This window comes from Xylona heveae (genome assembly GCF_001619985.1).
Source record: "Xylona heveae TC161 unplaced genomic scaffold L228scaffold_7, whole genome shotgun sequence".
NCBI classification, from domain to species: Eukaryota; Fungi; Ascomycota; class Xylonomycetes; order Xylonales; family Xylonaceae; genus Xylona; species Xylona heveae.
Genome location: NW_017264199.1, coordinates 279621 through 297565, shown reverse-complemented (window position 1 = coordinate 297565; position 17945 = coordinate 279621). Strand labels below are relative to the sequence as shown.

At 49.0% G+C, this 17945-nt stretch overlaps 7 protein-coding genes across 7 annotated transcripts; 2 read left to right on the top strand and 5 right to left on the bottom strand.

Annotated features, from left to right (window-relative positions):
* Positions 1–45: 45 nt before the first annotated feature.
* Positions 46–2867, top strand: L228DRAFT_221537 (hypothetical protein). Its single transcript, XM_018330273.1, has 2 exons — positions 46–419; positions 485–2867. The coding sequence occupies exons 1-2, from the start codon at positions 324–326 to the stop codon at positions 2636–2638; spliced, it is 2250 nt and encodes a 749-aa protein (XP_018187122.1). The 5' UTR covers positions 46–323; the 3' UTR covers positions 2639–2867.
* A 219-nt stretch (positions 2868–3086) lies between these two features.
* On the bottom strand, positions 3087–4901 carry L228DRAFT_231075 (hypothetical protein). Its single transcript, XM_018330557.1, has 3 exons — positions 4747–4901; positions 4116–4521; positions 3087–3964 (listed from the first exon to the last, which is right to left on the bottom strand). Exons 1-3 carry the CDS (start codon positions 4804–4806, stop codon positions 3393–3395), a joined length of 1038 nt encoding a protein of 345 aa, XP_018187121.1. The 5' UTR covers positions 4807–4901; the 3' UTR covers positions 3087–3392.
* A 309-nt stretch (positions 4902–5210) lies between these two features.
* L228DRAFT_261724 (TIP41-domain-containing protein) lies at positions 5211–6573 on the bottom strand. Its single transcript, XM_018334357.1, has 3 exons — positions 6122–6573; positions 5559–5949; positions 5211–5486 (listed from the first exon to the last, which is right to left on the bottom strand). The coding sequence occupies exons 1-3, from the start codon at positions 6412–6414 to the stop codon at positions 5334–5336; spliced, it is 837 nt and encodes a 278-aa protein (XP_018187120.1). The 5' UTR covers positions 6415–6573; the 3' UTR covers positions 5211–5333.
* A 191-nt stretch (positions 6574–6764) lies between these two features.
* On the top strand, positions 6765–8879 carry L228DRAFT_231071 (serine/threonine-protein kinase Eg2). The gene is made up of 3 exons (XM_018330556.1): positions 6765–7066; positions 7142–8197; positions 8345–8879. Exons 1-3 carry the CDS (start codon positions 6971–6973, stop codon positions 8522–8524), a joined length of 1332 nt encoding a protein of 443 aa, XP_018187119.1. The 5' UTR covers positions 6765–6970; the 3' UTR covers positions 8525–8879.
* On the bottom strand, positions 8704–10200 carry L228DRAFT_283712 (hypothetical protein). The gene is made up of 3 exons (XM_018336140.1): positions 9846–10200; positions 9487–9749; positions 8704–9331 (listed from the first exon to the last, which is right to left on the bottom strand). Exons 1-3 carry the CDS (start codon positions 10045–10047, stop codon positions 9104–9106), a joined length of 693 nt encoding a protein of 230 aa, XP_018187118.1. The 5' UTR covers positions 10048–10200; the 3' UTR covers positions 8704–9103.
* Positions 10201–10581: 381 nt separating this feature from the next.
* L228DRAFT_248286 (hypothetical protein) lies at positions 10582–13027 on the bottom strand. The gene has a single exon (XM_018332819.1). The coding sequence runs from the start codon at positions 12908–12910 to the stop codon at positions 10856–10858; it is 2055 nt and encodes a 684-aa protein (XP_018187117.1). The 5' UTR covers positions 12911–13027; the 3' UTR covers positions 10582–10855.
* A 222-nt stretch (positions 13028–13249) lies between these two features.
* On the bottom strand, positions 13250–16250 carry L228DRAFT_248284 (leukotriene A-4 hydrolase). Its single transcript, XM_018332818.1, has 10 exons — positions 15547–16250; positions 15396–15480; positions 15060–15291; positions 14890–15007; positions 14715–14834; positions 14539–14664; positions 14472–14485; positions 14190–14418; positions 13635–14134; positions 13250–13582 (listed from the first exon to the last, which is right to left on the bottom strand). The coding sequence occupies exons 1-10, from the start codon at positions 15871–15873 to the stop codon at positions 13462–13464; spliced, it is 1872 nt and encodes a 623-aa protein (XP_018187116.1). The 5' UTR covers positions 15874–16250; the 3' UTR covers positions 13250–13461.
* Positions 16251–17945: the final 1695 nt, after the last annotated feature.

Below are 17945 nucleotides of genomic sequence, written 5' to 3'. Positions count from 1 at the left end.
CTCTCGCACTGACCTCATTCTGGACTGCTATTGTTGCCGGTCCAAGTTCAATTATCACCAGCCTCCCTGGCGATAATTATTCAATAAACCCTCTCCTATGATTGGGTCTTACACTCCTTTCGTCGTCATGTTCGTTATAAGGCTTACACTTATGGAAACCGCCTTCTTATCTTGACTCAATCTTTCATAGCGTCACTCCTTTTCCTTCACTCTCGTCTAAGCCCTGGCTACCAGCCAAAGGCATCATTGAATGAGAGCTTTATCTCCCCTACGAATACTTACATGGTCATCGTTTCAAACCTGTCTCCCTCTCTTTTTTAAAAATGCCCTCCAAGAGCCCACCTTTAAAGAATGACCGATTGACGCTTAGTCAATTGGCGACTTATGACGATCTTCTAACTGATACTCTTGTGGACCGTGTACGTCCTTTTATAACATGGTAGTGAGGAAGCACCGTTTAGCTAATTGAAAGCACAAATGACAGGTTTATTTCTGGACCACCATTCGCAAAAATCGCACGAAGTATTTTCCTTGCAGAGGCGTACGCGAGGAAGACGTGGCACCTATTCTTCAACATTCTGTGATTGTGGGAAAGGATCCTGCCAAAGCCGAGTTACAGCTTCTTCAGCTAAGCGGCCTTCGCAGATTTACGGCTTCACTCAAATCTCCAAGAGAAAAGGAAAATTTCCGGAGACATTTAAAGAGATATATCAACATCTACATGCCAGATGCGCCATTTGAGATTACAACTACGAACCGCTACACGATTACGACTTATGAAGCATCTATTACCGCCCGGAAGATTATTAGAAAAGGAGAGCCGATCAAATACTTGACTGGCGTGCAGGTATCCATGACCAAGGAAGAAGAGCAGGATCTTGATCTTCGACGTCGCGACTTTAGCATTGTCATGTCTAGCCGCAAGAAGACGCCCATGCTATTTCTTGGACCAGCTCGATTTGCAAATCACGACTGCAATGCCAACGCTCGTCTCACGACCAGCGGGTCCCAAGGAATGGGGGTTGTCGCCGTGCGAGACATTCCGGTAGGGCAGGAAATTACTGTGAGCTATGGCGAGAACTATTTCGGTGAAGGAAACTGCGAATGTCTCTGCAAGACGTGCGAAGATCTTGGCCGAAATGGTTGGGCAGATGGTGCAAGTCAAATGCCGACGCCAAAACCGCTGAATGGTTCTGAAGGCGAGGAGCCGGATCAGTCAACTCCTTATTCGTTTAGGCGCAAGCGCAAATATGCGATTAGTCGCGAATCGACCACGCCGTTGCCAATGACGCCGGAACAGTCCCAGGAGCCGCCGTCTAAGCGGAGGAGATCTTCTTTGTCTGTTCAGCCAAAGGCTGAGACACGTCAGATATTTGAAGCTCATGAATCCATGGTTGGGCCCGTTGACGAGCCAATAACTGGAGGCAAATCAGGCTTGTCCAGCGACCAGCATATTGCGAACGAATCAACTAAGGATCCATCAACTGGAGGGAGCAGGGCAGAGCTGCTTGGTATTCAAGAGCACGATTCTCCTTCCTCCTCAGTCTACGAGATGTCTCAAATCTCTGCACAGTCTACCGAGGCAACATCCTTGACTGGACGCTCGGCATTCTCTGGGCCACATCAGTCTCGACGGCAATCGGAACAGCCGGAAAAGTTTGAAGAAAGTGATCTTGGCAAAACTCGAAACGACGCCATCCCATATATCAAGACGGAGCAGTATGATGCCACAGAATTCCTAGCTCAAAACAAAGATACTCCGGATAGACTAGATACACAAAACACCAGTTACAGCAGCACACCGGGGCCCGATCAACATCTCATGCAGCCAGTTCCGTCGTTCCTAGAAGAGCCCGGCTCTCCGATCCAACAGGTCGTTCAGCCACCAGTGTCTGTGGAATCGGCCATCTCCGCTGCGGCCGATACAATAAAAAACTCTGTGACGGACACTGCCTCTATCACAAATCAACACGATCAACCCCCCGCCATCAATGGCCCCGCTTCTCTCATCAGCCTCACTAACGCATCTGAAAACCCCTCCGCCGATCTGATTCCTGATATCAACCTCAATAACCCATCACCCTCTGAACTCTCCCTTCCTCCGCCGGACGAGCTTCTTGATGACACCAATATGACTGTCCTCCCACGCCCCAAGACGACCCTCGAACGCATCCATCGACGCAAATCCACGCCCCTTCCATCTCCCGAACCTCAAGGGCCCATGGTGCGCACACCAGGTGATTACATCCTCTCACCACTTCTCCTCAGCAACAAATCCAATCTCTGGCTCGAATGCTCCAACTGCTCAGAATACTTTGTCCAACTCGACGCATGGGAAGGCGCTCGCATGTCCTGTCCTCGCTGCGAACGTCATAGTAAACTGTACGGCTACGTTTGGCCGAAGACTGAGAAGGAGGGGAAACATGACGACGAGGAAAGGATTCTCGATGCCCGCATCGTCAGAAGACTACTTAATCCCGAAGAACAGAAAGGTCTTAGGCAGAAGAGCAAACTCTTCCTCGCCGAGACGCGGAGGTCGGTCGAGGGAACCCCAATGCGCGGATCCAGCGAGAGTCGAACTTCTACACCAGTAGCAGAAGCACTGCAGGGTCGGAGAGCAAGCTTACGCAGGACCTAGCCTTGCTACTGCTGCTGTTGTTGTTGTAGTGGTGGTGGTGGCTCACCTTCATTTGCTATATTGACCCATATTCGGGCTGCTCCTCGGCGGTGGTGTCATGCTTTTATCATATTTGGATCAGATCCCTTACTCCTGGCGTCGCTTTTTTCCTACAAAAGATCTCTTTCCAGTCGAGATATGTTGATGTGATACCCATTTCAACGTTTGCACATGTACGCTATTCCATCCTTGATTTATCATTTATTATCCTTAATTTATGATTCTTTCAAATTCTCTCCTTTTCGTTTCTTTTCCTTGTGTCCTTGTTGGACTTGTTAGTCCTTCGAGCAGCTGCAGTGACGAAGTGATGTGTATCTCGCAATCAACTTCTACAGTGATATCTTCGGGGAGTGATTAAAATGATTTGAGAGATGAGTTTTCGGATTTGATACAGAAAGAAAAGGAAACAGACTGGGCTGGGTACTACTTTGTAATATACTGTACAAGACAGTACTAATATACAGATACGGGTAGGTAAAATAGAAAAATACGTGCAAGGAAATACTTAATTACAGGATTATGAGCCTGGGCTTTGTCCTTTGTTCAACAAATTATCTCGAAACATCAACATGATGCACTCTGCCAGTCCTTCCCCTTTTTCTCCTCACCCCACTCTGCCGCGGCTTTTCGCCATCATTCCATCCCCCTTTCGCGTCACAACTTTCACCCTCTCCGGCCGTGCCTTTTCTCTTCAGACAACCCCCTGTATCTCTAATCACCGCTTCCGTTTTTCCTCCTCCTTCTGCTTGGCCATTTCCTCAATCGTCACTTTCGCAGCCTCGTCATCTTCCCTCGTAAACGGGGCCTTGATGCCCGCGCTCTCCTTTGCGACCACAACATCCTCTTTTCCAGGATTCGTAAACCTGACTTTGCCACTGACCACCATGTCGTCGGGAAGGCCATCTAGACCCTTGAGTACGCGGCGCAGGTACGACACGACCTGGGCGACGCGGGTCCAGTCGACTTCCGGGTCGGCCTTGAAAATGTTACGCCAGATCGCCGTGGCGACGACCGCGTCGCCTTTGACCAGCCCTTCGTCGTAGCCTGCGACGGCGCCACGCCATTGCACGAAAAGGTCCTTGAGGTACTTGTTCCGAATGCCGCGCGAGTAGAGCCCGTGCTGGTCGGCCATGCGGTCCTCGGCGGCGTAGAAGAAGTGGTCGAGTAAGTGCTGGTGCCACGCTTGGGCGTGCGAAGGGTGGAAACACCGGAACCGCACGGTGAAGAGGTACATGTTGAGGAAAGTGATTTGGGCCCAGGTGTTGAATGTAGGTTGCAGACCGAGGGCTGCAACAGTTGTATGTTAGCATTGGCAGAATTCTTTGAAAGACCCTCTTTTGGTTCGAAGAAGTAGATTCAGGGGAAAGAGAGGATGGAAAAGGAGAAGAAGGGGGAGGAATAGGAGGATGAGGAGGAAGGGGAGTGGGAGAAAACGTACATTCGTACCACCATCCGGTGCCAACGCCCAGATCTTCGCCCGCGGCGGTCTTGGGCACGTCTTCAGTTCGATACGTCTTGCCCTTTAATTGTGGGATGTTGTAGTCTGCGTGGCGCGCGCATTCTGTGAATAGTGCCTTTGTCGCACCGTATGCGACGTAGGTTTCTGTCGTGCCGCCGGCGCGGCGGCGCACTTCTTGCGCAAGTCGTGTCGTGGTGCCGGCGCTGCTGTATGCGCTTTTCGGCAGCGGCTTGACGGGGGATGAGTCTGCTGAGCTGGAGTTGGAGCTCGAGGTCGAAGTCGAGCTTGAAGAGCCAGCATTGCGGTTTGATAATGTTGTCGAGAAGGCGCGGAGAGACGAGGCTGCGCGTGAGGAGGAAATGGAGGGAGACTGAAGAGTTCGTGGCTGTTTGAAAGACGTGTTAGTGCTGTGGTCTGCAATTTCGGATTGTGCTTTGAAGTTTGGCCAGAAGGTTATGTTTAATCATGCTTGATTCAAGATGGCAATGATAAAAAACAAAAGAGACTGGAGTAGAAAAGAGGCAAGACCAGATCAATTGCTCTTCAAGCACATGAAAGCGGAAAATAAAGACGGAAAAGAATGGAGAGAGGCGTCCAGGCATTGACATACAGCGACGTTATTTCTTCTCAATAAACGCAGACACGCTGCGCAGGGCTTTTGTGAAGCCATTGCGATGGGAATTGAGTATTCGCAGGATAGCAATGGCTGTGAAAATTGGTGAGAGTTGAGGTTGACAAGAAATGGTCGTGGTGAGTACCTACCTTTGAGGCCAAAGACAGACAGACAGACGGAACAGGGACTTTTTGGTGTTCGGACCAACTCCCGATCCCCGACCGCTTTCGTTTCAACTCAACTCGACTCGTCTCTACAACGTCATGACTTGATTTGTTTTCGTTTCCATTGGTGGCAATTATCAAGGCTTGACATGTTCATCTGAGTTTAGGTTTTATATGCATGAAATAGATAGTTTTGCTGAGATCTTCTGTAAAAAGCAGTATAAATATTCTAGAATTTAAGTCGAAAATTTTCGAGGGTTAATGATTAAAGTATGTCAATTTTAGCAAAATAATCTTCGCTATAATATATGTACATTTGTAAAGAAATAAGTCCCATCGTCTTCCGTGCGTCAAGCATCATGCAAAGATGCAAATAGATAATCCCATGTTTAAATTTTATCATCCCTGGCCGCATGATCTTTACGTTGCGCCGGCCACAGACGCAGTGCCACCGCCTTGAGGCTGCAGCACATTCAAATGCTCCAGAGTTCCATCCACAATGGGAAGCAGCTCTGACAATCGATTCGAATCACGCATCAGCGCAGGGACATCTTCTCTCGTAATGGCAAGTTTCTGCTCAATGTTAGCTTCTCCAAGTCTTCCAGCGCTTCATCGGCCGCATTGAATAACAAAGCAGAAACCTACCCTCCGAACCGTATCAAATTTCTCTTCTCTCGCAATGTATTCCCGTATCACATCTCCTGTCCCAAATTCCACGAATACTCTTGTGTCCCGTATCCTGAACACGACATCATCCAAGCGCATGAAAAATCGGCAAAGGAGGAGTAATCGATCTGGCATGACTCGAACCTTGACTGAAAACATGGCAATGCCATTATCCGCCAGCTCATCTTCATACAGTACAACATCATCGAAGAATTTTATTGGGTCAGGCCTTTTTAAGAGCTCGAGCGGGATTCGCGTCTCTGAGGGTTGGAACGTCGGTCCCGAGGATGTAGTTGTGCCTTTGTAGTCTGTGCTGTAGGACCAGTCAAACGGCTTGACGACTTCTTTGATCCCTTCGTGAACCTTTTCTCTGCAAAGATTGAAATGGGTATATTAGCCTGCTTGTTCCGTTCCACCTAGTCTACGACCAAAAACTCTATGCTGGGAATAGATAAATCTCTCAGGACTGCGATTCAACCCGACGAACAGATACTAGCGCGGGAAGATGACTGCAAAATTATTGGTCATGAAGCCAAACGTACCGATTCCGCTGCCACTCTTTTGAATATGCCACTTGCAGCATCGACTGTCCAGTCTTGTCTACTCTGTCCAGCGCATCAAACGCATTGAATTGGATTCCCCAGCCGCTCGTCTCGTGCTCGATGGCTACGAGGTTATCACCAAAGATCATTTCCGGGGGGTTGATTCCGAGTTTATCTGTCATATCTTCGATCGGTCCGGCTTTTAATATAGGAAGTTTGCGTGTGGTGATTGTGAAGCCGCGCAGGCGGATTGAGTTCCCCGCATTGGCGGGGGAGGGGAAATGCGCTTGCATTGTCAAGTGTCGAAGCGATATATGTGCTGTGGATTTCTTTTCAAGTTAAATATGTGCGTAGAAGAGATATGAGATTAAATGAAAAATGAAGATGTCATTTGACTGAATTTCAGTCCATTGTGGGTGCAGTGACGCTTCAGCCTTGGAGCCTTGAGAGCTCTTAGAATTGAAGCTGCAACGGTGATGAAGACAATCTGATTAGATGGATTAGATGCGATAGAGAAAAGCGATCGGCACGGGAAAATCGGAGAGTGTTGTTGAGCTAAACTGTAAATGGCCTAGCGCCGTTGTCGTGTGGACGGTCCCTCGGGTAGCCATTTGTTTACTCGCTGGGACTGCCCTCTCTTGTCCGCCTCCTCTTCTGAAGACTTATAGATGCCTTCAACGACAACACTACAACCACCATTCGACACTAATCACCACAGCACTTATTCCAGCTTGAGTTCCCCTCAAAAGGTTTTGAGGATAAGCCAAAGATTATCCCAAGATATTCTTGCTTCAGTGCGGAGATTACCCAGCAAGTAATATACTAACCTCCACACCTTTGACGCCCACCATGACCAACCGCACGCTGGAAGCTCGTTTCGAGCATCTTGCTGTCAACGATGAAAACGACCAGCCAAAGCGCCCAAGTCTTTACCAGAAACCAAAGGTATCTATTCTTCCAACTGAATCGAAATCCTTCATCCAATACCATTTCCCACAAAAAACATATTAACAAAACCAGAAGGGTTCCCTCTCAACCGCCATGTCTCTCACAGGCCTTGCCTCCTCAAGTCGCCTCAGCACGGCCACCAACCGCGCCAATCTCCTCAAGATTGCTCTTCAAAACACTCATCCCTCTACAACAAACACCACAATCACCACGGTCAAGGTCCCTTCGCAAGCGGCCCAAGCACAATGGCGCAAATCACAAATGCCTCCTCCACCCGTCCCTACCTCACCGCGCAAAGATGGCGCCGGCGCAATGTCTACCGTGCGCAAATCCGGTGAAGCCTCCGCTGCCGCCGCCGCTGCCGCCCAGCGCCTCTCCAACCCACTCTACGAACAGCCCAACCTCCCACGAAACTTCCATCTCGGAATGTTCGAGATCGGAAAACCCCTCGGCAAAGGCAAATTCGGACGCGTGTATCTTGCCAAAGAGCGTAGCTCGGGCTTCGTCTGCGCCCTCAAAGTCCTTCACAAGAGCGAACTGCAACAGGGTAAAGTGGAGAAGCAACTCCGTCGGGAGATTGAAATCCAGAGTAACCTCCGACACCCCAACATTTTGAAGTTATACGGCCACTTCCACGACAGCAAGCGAGTGTTTCTCATCCTCGAGTTTGCCGGCAAGGGCGAGCTGTACAAGCACTTGCGCAAAGAAGTGCGCTTTCCCGAGTGGAAGGCCGCGCAGTATATTGCACAAATGGCAGCTGCATTGCTGTACTTGCACAGAAAACACGTCATGCACAGAGACATCAAGCCCGAGAATATCCTGGTCGGCATCCACGGCGAGCTCAAAATCGCTGATTTCGGCTGGAGTGTGCATGCGCCCAACAACCGACGCAAAACCATGTGCGGCACGCTCGATTATCTGCCCCCGGAGATGATCAAGCCCGGCAGCGCAGACAACTTTTACAGTGAAAAAGTCGACCTGTGGAGCTTGGGCGTCCTCACGTACGAGTTTCTCGTCGGAGAAGCGCCCTTTGAGGACACCCCTGTCATGACGCAGCGCCGTATTGCGCGCGGTGAAATGACCATTCCGTCATTTGTTAGTCCCGAGGCCAGGGACTTGATTAAGCGGGTATGTTTTTGGTTGCCTTTTTCTTCATCCCATTCTTTTCCTCGACAAAAATTATACGTGCTTTTGTTCATCCCACTCTTTTCTTCGGAAAAAATTTATACGTTCCATTGGGTGAAATTTTCTTCTGCTAACATTTGCTCGGTTTAGCTCCTCGTGTTGGATCCCCAGAAACGTATCCCCCTAGAAGACGTCCAAGTCCATCCCTGGATTGTCAAATACTGCGTCAAAGGCGAGCGCGCTACCCAGCGGAGCTCAGATAGCAGCAAGCGCAGTGTGGAAAACAAACCGCGCACTTTGCCCACTGCCACCCAGGCTGCTGCTAAATAATCATTTGCTCTTATTGGCGCTATCAAAGTTTCTTTTATCATTTTGCGACTTATGGATGAGTGTTTTTGGGTTGGATTGGACTGGAGTGGGCTGGACTGGAGTTTTATAGGACACGGAGTCTCGCAGGGTTAACACAATGTTGCACGAATTGGATCTGGATCCGTTTGCCGCTCTTTTTTAGGGGGGGAGTTTCCGTGGAGGAAACTTAAGAAGAATGTGGAGATTTTTCTATTTGATCCATTGGCGCAATGGCGCCGGGTGCCAGCGTTCTGATTTTTGTTTCTTTACTTTTTTTTCTCCTCGGCCCGGATGATGCAGAAATGCTATGATACATATGATAATAATACAAGAGACTTATTTTCTTCATAAAGCCAGTGGAAGTGAAAGATCCGCTTGAACAGTGATCGGTAATGAGACGGTATGATGCTGGGTAAGGTATATGATGCCAATTACCGATACGATTTGCAAAGAGGAGAAATTGAGAATTGGCGAGCAGATTCGTCAAACCTTTATATAAAAGGTTACATGGAGAAAAATAAAAAAGGATATATAAACAAAGAAGAGAAGAAAAGGTAAGTATCAGCGGTAAATCTCATCAAAAGGCCGAGTATCTGAGAAACAGCTGTCCCAGACTTCATTCACCACACGAGCGGCATGCACGTCATCCTTGACGCCCGGCCGGCCCATCATGGATAATGTCGCTCGTCGTCGTACGCATTCTTGCAATTGTTCGGTGATTTTCCATTGGCCGCGCGTGAAGAATTCGCGGGTGAACCTGCATTCGCCACTCAACGTGGATGCGCGAATCTGAATTTCCGCATTAGCATTTTGCTTTCTAAAGCATTATAGTCTATGGCGTCCCCCCCACCCAAAAAAATATGCACCGGTTCCGGTTGCACAATATTTTCCAGGAACGTAGGGAGAAGAATGACTATAACACATTGGCGATATATGTGACATACCTCTGTACAGGCCTGGTGTCGCAGATTTCCTCTATCGACTTTAAATCGCAAATGGTCATACGCATGAACCATCTCATGCGCCATGGTATCTTCCAAATGGCTCTGATTGCGCATCTCGTTGGCGCAGATCTGGATGCCGTAACCGGGCTCGAAGCCGCCGTTCTGGCGCTTATCGCATCGCCGGCAGCGGATGTTGCTGGCGTTGATGTCCGAGTCTGGGGATAATTGCTGGATATTTGTGCGGAGGAAGCGGATGATGGGGCCTTATTAGGAGATCAGCTTTTTACTTTTCAATCCAAGTAGTATGCGCGGGACATGGAAGTAATGATCCGGGCGGTTGGGGAAAAAAAGAAACGTACTGTATTGGAGGAGATAGTCACGGTCTGCTTCGCACCGCTTGCAATCGCGCTCTTCGTGCAGCTTGCTCATTGACTGTCGGTACTGTTCTTTGCCTTGGTCGTTCATCTGGTTGGTCAAGATGCGGAACCAGTTGCGCGTCCGTGTCCAGCCGTCGTTGCCGGGGATGTACCCGTTGTTGTCAGGGGCGGGCTTTTCAGCCATGATGATAATTGGGTGCTAGAGGTTCCCGAGAAAAAGGTTGATCTTGATGTAGGACAGCAGACAAAAGAGAGCGAAGCGGAAAAGAGGGTGCAATTGATGATGTTATCGGAGAATGTCTAAAATGTTGTCCTGGTCGTTTGGTGTCGGGAAGTTAGGCCATCGAAGCGAAGGCGGTGAAGTTCAATGGATGGAAGGGAAGGTTGAGCACCGACAGGAGCTCAGCATTTGCCGTGTCACTGAACCTTATTTATGGTTTATTTGATATTTAATCTTTCTGAAGTCAGCATATAGCTTTTCTAATCGTAGTCTTACGGTTCTCTTACCTCTGTCGCAGTGTCTCAGGGAAAAAAGGGCTCAATTGACTGATACGTAGTACAGAATGTTTAGTAGCCGGGAGCTATCCATATCACTCTGCCTCGGGAATCCCGTTTAATCCATCTCTTCCATTATTCCGCGAATGATATTCATATTTTGGAAGCAAATCATTGGAGAACATTAAGAATTTATTACAAAAAATAAGATATAATTGATGCTAGGAGCCAGTAGAACACGAAAATGGAAAGCAACGCGAATTAAGAATCATGCAAGCATCCAACCCTTAAATGACCATTTGAAACGCTCACGATAAACAGTGGAGATAACAGGAGAGCAAGATAAATATCACGCTTCAAGCACTCAAATATCATATCCAGAAAGGTATGAGGTAGGAAGAGGCTCCTACACCTCTTGCCTAACCACGTCTCTCCATATTTGAACCCTTTCTTCTTTCGTAATCTCGACAGTCCGCCCTTTGACGGAAAAGATAAAATTATCTCGCCATGCCTGATGAAGGGGGACTACTACTCGCTGTAACCGCTTCAAAATCGAGCGCCCAGTCATCGACCTGCTGGAACTTTGCCTTCATGCGGTTTAATTCTCGAGAATCTTTCGTCTTCACCGCCGCTTCTGCGTTGCCCTTTGGTGTCGTCTCACCATTGGCTTGCAGATCATTATCATTCTCCTTGTCAGAGGAAGCAGCCCGGCGTTGACGATGACGACGGGCGCCATATGTTTTGGCAGAGGCTGTTCCTTTCGCACCAGCAGAAACCTTTGATTGAGTGCTTTTGTTTGTCTTGTGGGCGAGCATCGGCAAAGACTTATTTGCGTTCTTGTTTGCGCCGAGTCTCTGACCAGGCCGACCAGGCCGAGCTAGCTCATCCGCATCCGCATCCGCATCGCCGTCATCGTCATTATCGTCCACAAGAATGGTACTTGTAGCCTCTTCGTTGTCCTCGGCGCCACTGCTGGGAATATCAAACTCATCGCCCTCATTGTCATATCGACCACGACTTTCGCCTGGCCCACGACGTCGACGGCGGCGGCGTGGGAGGAGACCCTGTAGAGTTGCAGTTGGGATGGCAAAGGGATCTTTGTCATATTTCCGATTTGACTTGGACGGTCTTGTGTTCTTGGCTGTGTTGTTTGAATCGGATGCTGCAGCACGTCTTGGCCGAGATTGAGATTGACGTGATATTGTCTTTTTGCGTGTCGGCGTTTCTTCATGGTCGTCTTGGTCGTCATTTGAAGACTCGGCAGCCGATGCTACTCCCTCATCTTCGTCATCGTCGCCGTCTTCCCCTCCGACAGCACTATGTCGTGATGCCTGTCGTGCAGAGTTCTTTGACCGCAAGGGGCGCTGTGGCTGTACGGGGCTTCCAGGACTGTCAGCAAGAAACGAACTTGCTGGTGGTGCCATGGTTTGGCTCCAGATTTCTGAACCATGAGACTGCTGATCACCATCACTGGGACTGGCATCCTCTGCACTTTGGTTGATGTCTTCCTCTTCAGAAGCCAGACTTCGCGGAGGTGGCGACAGAGATTCGCGTTCCGACAAAGATTCGCGAGGAGATCCTTCACGAGGAGATGACCGAGGGACTTGCACATTTCCCTCCTCCTGCGCACCCGAGATTGGCTGAGTAGAAACCAATTTACGTTTCCGCGAGCCCGAGGATAGGGGGAGCTCCTGTGATGCAGGCGGGGAGGAGGAGCTTGCTGGGGTTTCGGGGGGGATTTGTGTTCTTGTTCTGTTCAGATTCAGAGGTGTAGATTCGTCGTCAGGCTTGAAATCATCCTCATCGTCATCTCCGGATTGATTGTCACGGTCCTGCTGGACCATACGAAGAATGCTAGGTTGACGAGGTCGGCGTTTGAAATTTGCAATCGCCAGAATAGAGCTCTCCATTGATGGTGTGCCATGTGCTCGCCTTCCTCGACCACCAGATGTGAGAACTGAGCTGTTAATTCGGTTGTTGGACTTCGGCGTTGCTGCGCCAAGTAAGGCTTCTTCCGGAGGCGTCGAAGGGACTTGAATCTCCTCATTCTGAGCCCTGATTGCGGCCTCTCTTCGTGCGCGTAGTGCTTCAAGAATCTTTTCGTGCTCTGTGTTTTGTACCAGCTTGGTGCGTGCTGGTCGTCCTCGCCGTCTCGCAGGTGTATGAGTTGCAACCGGGTCTTGCGGGGAGATCTCGGCATCATTCTCAATTTGGCTGTCCCCAATCCTAACTTGTTCTTCATTGTTTTCTCTCGCCTCATCAGCTTCATTGACGTTTCCTTCTTGTCCATCCGCATTTCGAGTAGTGTCGACTTCCCCGCTCAATACCAACTCTTGCTTGCTGAAAACACTTCGTCGGCTCCTTCGTCGACCGTCTTGATTTGTGTTTCTCACTTCCTCCAAGACATTTCGTTCTGTCACTGAGCCCCTGGGGCTTTGAATTTTTAGAGTATTACTACTTCCAGAATTCGGTCCATTCTTTCCCGTGGATCTCGATGATGTCTCGACTACAGGCGCCGAGGAGGCAACCTTAGTCCGTTTAGGACGCGGCATGATATCTAGGTCGCAATTGATGTGTATTAAAGGGTAGGTGGTGCTTTTAATATCGAAAAATGTTGCTTCTCTCCTTCGTACGGTCGAATGATAGTAAAAATCCAACCAGTACTAATTGTCTAAGTTTGTGACGTCTGGCTGATCGGAGTTTGATTCTGGTAGATCAACAAGGATGACGATTGGAGTTGATGGGGCCGGGCTGGGACAGGATACGCGATACGCGACCTGCGACGCGTCGGCTGTTGTGGTTGACGAGGCTCCGAGCGTCGCAATGGATGAATTTAGGCCCGTCACAACGTCAAAAACAAGCTTACTATATGAAAAAACCTCAATGTTTTCCAAGCACAATACATCACAGAATATTGGGATTTTTTCAAGGATATTGGCTAGATGCCATCCTCACAAATGCTAGTATCTAGTTTATTACATGAGTGCATCTTTTTTACTACCCCTGCAGTGGCGCTGGGACAAGGAGCTGCTGGCGTCCTTAGTGGACCGTCGCATCTCTTGAAGACGCATCCCCTAACATTACTCACATCTTTTGGGTTCTTCTATTTATTTCCAAACAGATCTTTCTCAACCATCTGCCGGCAGATGGGATGATAGAAATCTTTGTTCTTTTCAAATGTCTTGACCGCAAGATCTCGGTCCACTTCGTTGAGCTGGCGGTACCTACGCAAAGTTAGATGGACGTTCAAGTGTCAAAAATCTCAAGAGAACTTACAGCGGCCGCACAAACTTCATACGCCCAACGCGGCCGAGCAAATCAGCGCTCGCCTGGTAAACAGCAGTATATTTCGCCTTCAAGCCGATGCCAAAGTACCGGCTTACCACTTCGACGTTCTGGCTACTCTCAAAGCCGTATCTTTTACCCATGAGCTCCACAGCACCTTTAATCATTGGGTTTTCCCAGCTCTGGATTTTCTCCAGAAACACCACGACCTGATTAGCGGTCCAGCCAGCGATATCATCTTTGCTCGGCTTGAAGTCGGCTTTACCGCCGTCCTTGGACAGCTCCGCCCAATCCTCAGCTAGCTTATAGCATCGGTCAACTAGCGAGGTGTCGAAATTAGGCTTTGGAGGATAACCAGGTTTGTAGAACCATGTGTCCCAATCAAGATCGTTGACCTTCTTGGACGCCTCAACGTCGTTGGCGAAAAATTCGAGCACAGTAGACTTGAAATCATAGGAGTCGAGCGATTTTCCCTTGTACTTGGTAAAATACTGCCAATCGTTAGAGCAATGTATTCCCCTGGAAATGAATGGACCCTAGACTCACGTAAGGAATGAACTTGTCCCACTTGTCTTTTCCCACGAGTTTCTCTAGATAATAAAGGAAGACGAATCCCTTTTCGTAGGGAATACTTGAGAATGCATCGTCAGGGTCCTTGCCCTTGAGATCAACGATCATTTTTGTAAATTCGTGGTCCTCGCCAAATTGGTCGATGGAATCGGAGAGTGCCTTCCAACCAATAATGGCAGAAAAGTCTCGGTGCGGCTCGCCGTGACTATCAAACTCATAAGTACATGATCAAATCCCAGTTTTCCTCCATTCTCTTACATGGCTGCTTGGATCTGGGCACTGAATGTTAGCGTATTCACCGCAATACGGGTGAGCGACCACTTACCCTACGCTCGAGATATGTCGTCCAGCCCTCATTCAACCAAAAATGCTCCCAGGAAGCATTGCTCACAAGATTGCCGCTCCAGCTATGAGAAAGTTCATGTGCGATAACGTCGACATTCTCTCGGTCCTAAAAGTCGTCAATGATGTGGTGTAGCAGGGACAAAATCAAGCACATACTCCGGAGATGATAGTTGGCGTAGCAAAGGTGAAAATAGGGTTCTCCATTCCTCCATAGGGGAAGCTGGGAGGTAAAACCAACACGTTGTACGTCGTCCATGCGTATGGATAGACAATTTTCTGCGATACTCAGCTTCATGAACCAAGCATACTTTCGCTCCTGACGTTGAATTACCTCGGCGGCCTGGATAAACCGCTCCGTATCATCTTCAAGTTCCCATTTCGATGCTTGCAGCTCCTCTGGACCCGTGCAGACGACGCTGCGCGGGCCTACTGCAGCGGATGCGATATCACTTTGACTGTCAGCGCATGATGCATAAACAAGCTCTGGAAATCTTAACGGACCCGCTGGCAAGTGCAAACAGATAACTGGGAATCGGCAGCGCTTGTTGAAACGTGTAAAGCAGGGTACCAGGTTCGCCATGCTCGCCTTGTTCAAAGTCCTTGGAGCCTGTGGGAAGACCGCTAGCCAAGACTGGCAAAGGCGAGCGAATATTAAAGTCATAGGTAGATTTGACGTCGGGTGTATCTTGACAGGGAAACAAGCTTCGTGCATGGATAGCCTGGCACTGGGAGACTGTTCCCGTGTCCTTGTGTCAGCCGCGTTCAACGGTTTTGCAAGCGCCAGCCTGTCATCGTCCATATTGCTCTCATCCACCAGAAATGTATTGGGCGGCTTACACATATACGGGTGTTTCTTGTTTGATGTCTGTGCTGGGCCCAGCCACTGCAGCGCCGTACAGTCCTTGGTAGTTGACAGCGAAATCTACATCAATTTTGTTCCATCAGTCCCTGACATTCGTTCTTTTCAGTACCCAGAGATGTTACACACATCAACATTGACCGTCTCGCCATCCGCTACGCCACTGGGCAGACTGATCTTGAGAGGACTTCCATAGGGTTCCAGGCGAGGAAGCACCTCCCATTTAGCCGCAGTACCATCGAGCTTCACACCCTTGATATCCAAATAGCTCGTATCGAGGGTTATGTAGTCGCTCTCGGCCGGAGTAATGGACTTGAGCTGCAGTGTCACATTGCCTTGGAGCTTCTTCTGGTTGAAGTCGATCTTAAAATTGGCTACAGTATGCGTGGTGATGAAATTGTTATAGTTGGACAACGTATTGGGATCGCGGGGCGAATGAATCGTAGTCGACGCCATTCTGCAAGCGGTCGTGGAAGCCCAGAAGCTTTCTGTCACACTTGAGGAAATGCGAGGCCTCCAAGCAGCTGGGATGCTTCTTGATACCAAATTGCGACAAAAGCCGTTCATATAGGATGAGAACTGGAGAGTTGAATGGCGGGGCAGCTGAGGTCACTCAGCGGAGGGGAATCATCCAAACACAATTGCTGAACGGATTCCGTGATTAGGGTTGGCCGTACCGGTACTTGAGACCAAGCCAAGTCAGGAAGGCCAGTTTACGACTTTCCTGTCTCGGCGAAGTACCGGTACGGGATATGTCCCAGAAGAGCAATACAAAAATATCAGATCCATGTCATTTTCATATGAGATGCCAAAAAGGTACTGAATGATCTTTTTGTAAGATAAAAGTTCTACATTTTGCGACTCCTTGGCGTGAAGCAAGTGGCGTTACAGGAGATTATATATGCATCGCTTGACCAAGTATTGCTCTGTAGGAGCATAAGTCGGCCAGTACTCAGTATAGCGTCGCGTTCATGTTGCATTCAACTTAGCTACCGAGATAACGGACAGGGTGATGATTATTGAAACAACCCGAAACAGACATCTTCGTCATATATAAATAAAGAGCAGGGTCCGCATTCGTCGTCCCATCTCAGTTCTAACCACCATGGCCACGCCATCAGCGCATCATTGTCCTGTAGTATCCAAGAAATTAATAGTTAACAGCGCTGATAATACCATCTTGTGTTGACAGAGATGGACAAACATTCAGATCAATGTTGTGATGCTTGGAAAGAATAGACATTTCCCCGTCGACTTATCCCGTTCGCCCGTGTTATGGCTGATGTGTACAGATCTGCACGTGCCAGAAATAGGGAGCCAGAAAGTCCTGTGTTTATCGAGTACGGAGTATGGCCTTGCCAAGCTTCGGAAGAGCTTCAGGAGCGCACGCCTGACGCGGGCCTCGTACTCTTTACCCCCTGAGAAAGGAGATCCACCGAAGCGATTGACCCAACGGGTAAGAATAGAGCACGGCTAGAGATTTCGTGGCAGCGCAGTGGAGTCGGCTGACGACAAAAGGACAGCGTCGAATTTTGCTAAGTCGGTCCGCGAGTCACCGAGCGAGCGGAGGGCACACATCCCAGTCTCCACCAACGGCAGTGGCGTCCATTTGGGGTTGAGATTCATCAAGGTTACGTTGCCTTTCCCTCGTCGGGTCTAGGATATACCCCTTGTCCCTTGCTCTTTTCACATTCATTTCCCCAATTCCTGGCCAAGATCAATCATACGGTCTTGGCAAAACCAAAATTTTGGTTCTTTTTTCTTTTTCTTGCATTTCCTTTAGGATATCCCGTACGGAGTAGATCCTGTAACGTGATGGCTCATGTATATGAAGGCAGCGGAGGCAGAAAAGAGTGAAACTAAACCTCGCGTGGTTTAGATGGCCAAATCCAATTTCTATCCCCGCGTCTTCTCTTTCTCTCTTCGCTGTTATCCTCGGGACCGGGTTTTCCGATACCCGACTCCCTAGAACAATAGTTGAATAGCGTAAGACTTAGGTATCTCTGCAAAGATTGCCATGGTAGTGGAGAAAAGACAGATGCTGAATCAGATCATCCATGCATTGTGAGAAGTGGATTTGAATAGCCGGTTATCAATTCTGTAGAATGTATGATCAGTCTATCCGCCGTAGACTAGGGGGCTATGCAAAGAAAGATCCCTAGCCAGGAAATAATGCTAATCGGTGCATTGAGTAGGTGTTGCTCTAGCAGTACTCTTGGAGCGTCGCAGTAGTGGTGAAGATGATGCGTAGGCCACACAGCCCCCCATGCAAATTGGCCTGTTCCCCCCGTTCCGTTGGCTTTAAGCTTGTGGTGGTTCCGCCTCCATCCTCGGCCAGTTTACAACCACCAACGTCCCGACCTGCCAAAACCTTTCTTTTCTCTCTCTTTTTCCATTTCTCCTTCCCAATTCATTCTTTTTCTTGCATCTCAAGGCGCCTCTTTATCTTCTTTCGCGTCAATTGGCAGACGTGGAGAGCTGAGTACTGATACGCACCTTTCCCTTTCCACTCGCGGGAAGAGCGTTTC

Coding starts and splice junctions, on each gene's coding strand:
- L228DRAFT_248284 (XM_018332818.1), bottom strand. CDS start 15,873: ATGGCGTCGACTACGATTCATTCGCCCCGCGATCCCAATACGTTGTCC. Junction 15,481..15,546: donor GCGAGACGGTCAATGTTGAT/GTGTGTAACATC, acceptor AAATTGATGTAG/ATTTCGCTGTCAACTACCAA. Junction 15,008..15,059: donor CTGTTTGCACTTGCCAGCGG/GTCCGTTAAGAT, acceptor TGACAGTCAAAG/TGATATCGCATCCGCTGCAG.
- L228DRAFT_231075 (XM_018330557.1), bottom strand. CDS start 4,806: ATGGCTTCACAAAAGCCCTGCGCAGCGTGTCTGCGTTTATTGAGAAGA. Junction 4,522..4,746: donor TGAGAAGAAATAACGTCGCT/GTATGTCAATGC, acceptor TCTTTCAAACAG/CCACGAACTCTTCAGTCTCC. Junction 3,965..4,115: donor CACCGGATGGTGGTACGAAT/GTACGTTTTCTC, acceptor CAACTGTTGCAG/CCCTCGGTCTGCAACCTACA.
- L228DRAFT_248286 (XM_018332819.1), bottom strand. CDS start 12,910: ATGCCGCGTCCTAAACGGACTAAGGTTGCCTCCTCGGCGCCTGTAGTC.
- L228DRAFT_221537 (XM_018330273.1), top strand. CDS start 324: ATGCCCTCCAAGAGCCCACCTTTAAAGAATGACCGATTGACGCTTAGT. Junction 420..484: donor CTGATACTCTTGTGGACCGT/GTACGTCCTTTT, acceptor CACAAATGACAG/GTTTATTTCTGGACCACCAT.
- L228DRAFT_231071 (XM_018330556.1), top strand. CDS start 6,971: ATGACCAACCGCACGCTGGAAGCTCGTTTCGAGCATCTTGCTGTCAAC. Junction 7,067..7,141: donor GTCTTTACCAGAAACCAAAG/GTATCTATTCTT, acceptor TAACAAAACCAG/AAGGGTTCCCTCTCAACCGC. Junction 8,198..8,344: donor CCAGGGACTTGATTAAGCGG/GTATGTTTTTGG, acceptor TGCTCGGTTTAG/CTCCTCGTGTTGGATCCCCA.
- L228DRAFT_261724 (XM_018334357.1), bottom strand. CDS start 6,414: ATGCAAGCGCATTTCCCCTCCCCCGCCAATGCGGGGAACTCAATCCGC. Junction 5,950..6,121: donor AAAGAGTGGCAGCGGAATCG/GTACGTTTGGCT, acceptor CAATCTTTGCAG/AGAAAAGGTTCACGAAGGGA. Junction 5,487..5,558: donor AATTTGATACGGTTCGGAGG/GTAGGTTTCTGC, acceptor AACATTGAGCAG/AAACTTGCCATTACGAGAGA.
- L228DRAFT_283712 (XM_018336140.1), bottom strand. CDS start 10,047: ATGGCTGAAAAGCCCGCCCCTGACAACAACGGGTACATCCCCGGCAAC. Junction 9,750..9,845: donor TGACTATCTCCTCCAATACA/GTACGTTTCTTT, acceptor TCTCCTAATAAG/GCCCCATCATCCGCTTCCTC. Junction 9,332..9,486: donor GACACCAGGCCTGTACAGAG/GTATGTCACATA, acceptor GCGGAAATTCAG/ATTCGCGCATCCACGTTGAG.